Source organism: Quercus suber, unplaced genomic scaffold, assembly GCF_002906115.3.
Source record: "Quercus suber isolate HL8 unplaced genomic scaffold, Cork oak 2.0 scaffold_527, whole genome shotgun sequence".
Taxonomy (NCBI): domain Eukaryota; kingdom Viridiplantae; phylum Streptophyta; class Magnoliopsida; order Fagales; family Fagaceae; genus Quercus; species Quercus suber.
The window spans coordinates 535,891-536,928 of NW_027069976.1; the positions used below are offsets into that span (position 1 = coordinate 535,891).

At 45.7% G+C, this 1,038-nt stretch overlaps 1 protein-coding gene across 1 annotated transcript; it reads right to left on the minus strand.

Annotated features, from left to right (window-relative positions):
* Window positions 1–272: 272 nt before the first annotated feature.
* On the minus strand, window positions 273–836 carry LOC112024263 (uncharacterized). Its single transcript, XM_024056904.1, has one exon. It carries the CDS (start codon window positions 834–836, stop codon window positions 273–275), a length of 564 nt encoding a protein of 187 aa, XP_023912672.1.
* Between the last annotated feature and the right edge of the window lie 202 nt (window positions 837–1,038).

A 1,038-nucleotide genomic window follows, 5' to 3' on the forward strand; every position in this document is an offset into this window, starting at 1 on the left:
CCGTAACGTTTCCTTGATTACCGTTGACACCAGCTAGACTCCTAACGACATCAGTCTCTGACGTGTGTGGGGTGGGACGGAACCCTACCGCCGTGAACTCCCTCATCTCCACTTTATGGTTGTCCACTCCGCCCCCGCCTTCAGCCATTCCCCGTATGGAAGCCCACGTTGATTTTTGTCTCTTGGGCAGGTGCATTCCCTAGCTTCATGGCCAATTTTTCCACACTAATAGCAAAAGCCAACCAGTCTTTCATGTTTGAAACCTATCCGAACTAATTGCCCTCAGGATTAGCTACTACTCCACTCTGCCGTAATGGTTTATCAAGGGGTATTTTGACCCTTACCCGAACAAAGCGAGCTTGCTCCGATGAGAAAGCCTTATTGTCAACCTCCACTACTATCCCCAATCCTTCACCAATGTCCCTAGTCGCTTCCTCTGAGATTAAATCGAAGGGTAAACCCCACACTTGAACCCACAGTGGAATAGAATTGAACATGACCATCCCAGCCGTCATCCCCCTCTCCCATCTCCTCAAGACTAGAGGATGATTTTCAAAACTCCACGGGCCATTTTGGATAACCCACTTCAACTGACTTTCTAGTGTAAACTTGAATTGAAACAGTCCATCACCCACATCCACAATCTTCCACACCGAGCGAAGTAGTGATTTGGCTGCACTTTGGTTGTACGGCCTTGTTGTTAGAAAGTGTCCAAGTAGGCTAAGTGAACATGCTTCAAGTATTTTGTCCCTGTGTGTACTTTTGACCTTAATCACCTCCCCTTCATCCTTAGTCAAAGTTATTTTCTGCACCCTCTCAAGGAAGTCCGAATCCATATTACCTCTGAGGAGAATTTGGTTGTCCAAAGCAAGTGAAAGTAATTACTTTGACGTAGAAAAAACAACTCACCTATAGTGAGAAGTAGAAAGACCTCACCAAACGTGGGAAGGAAGGCTCACCAGTCGTGAGAAGAAAGTAAGGGACCTAAAGTAGGGAAAATCAAGCAAAATCAATTGCCCTAACAATATATAGTGTCAT

Coding starts and splice junctions, on each gene's coding strand:
- LOC112024263 (XM_024056904.1), bottom strand. CDS start 836: ATGGATTCGGACTTCCTTGAGAGGGTGCAGAAAATAACTTTGACTAAG.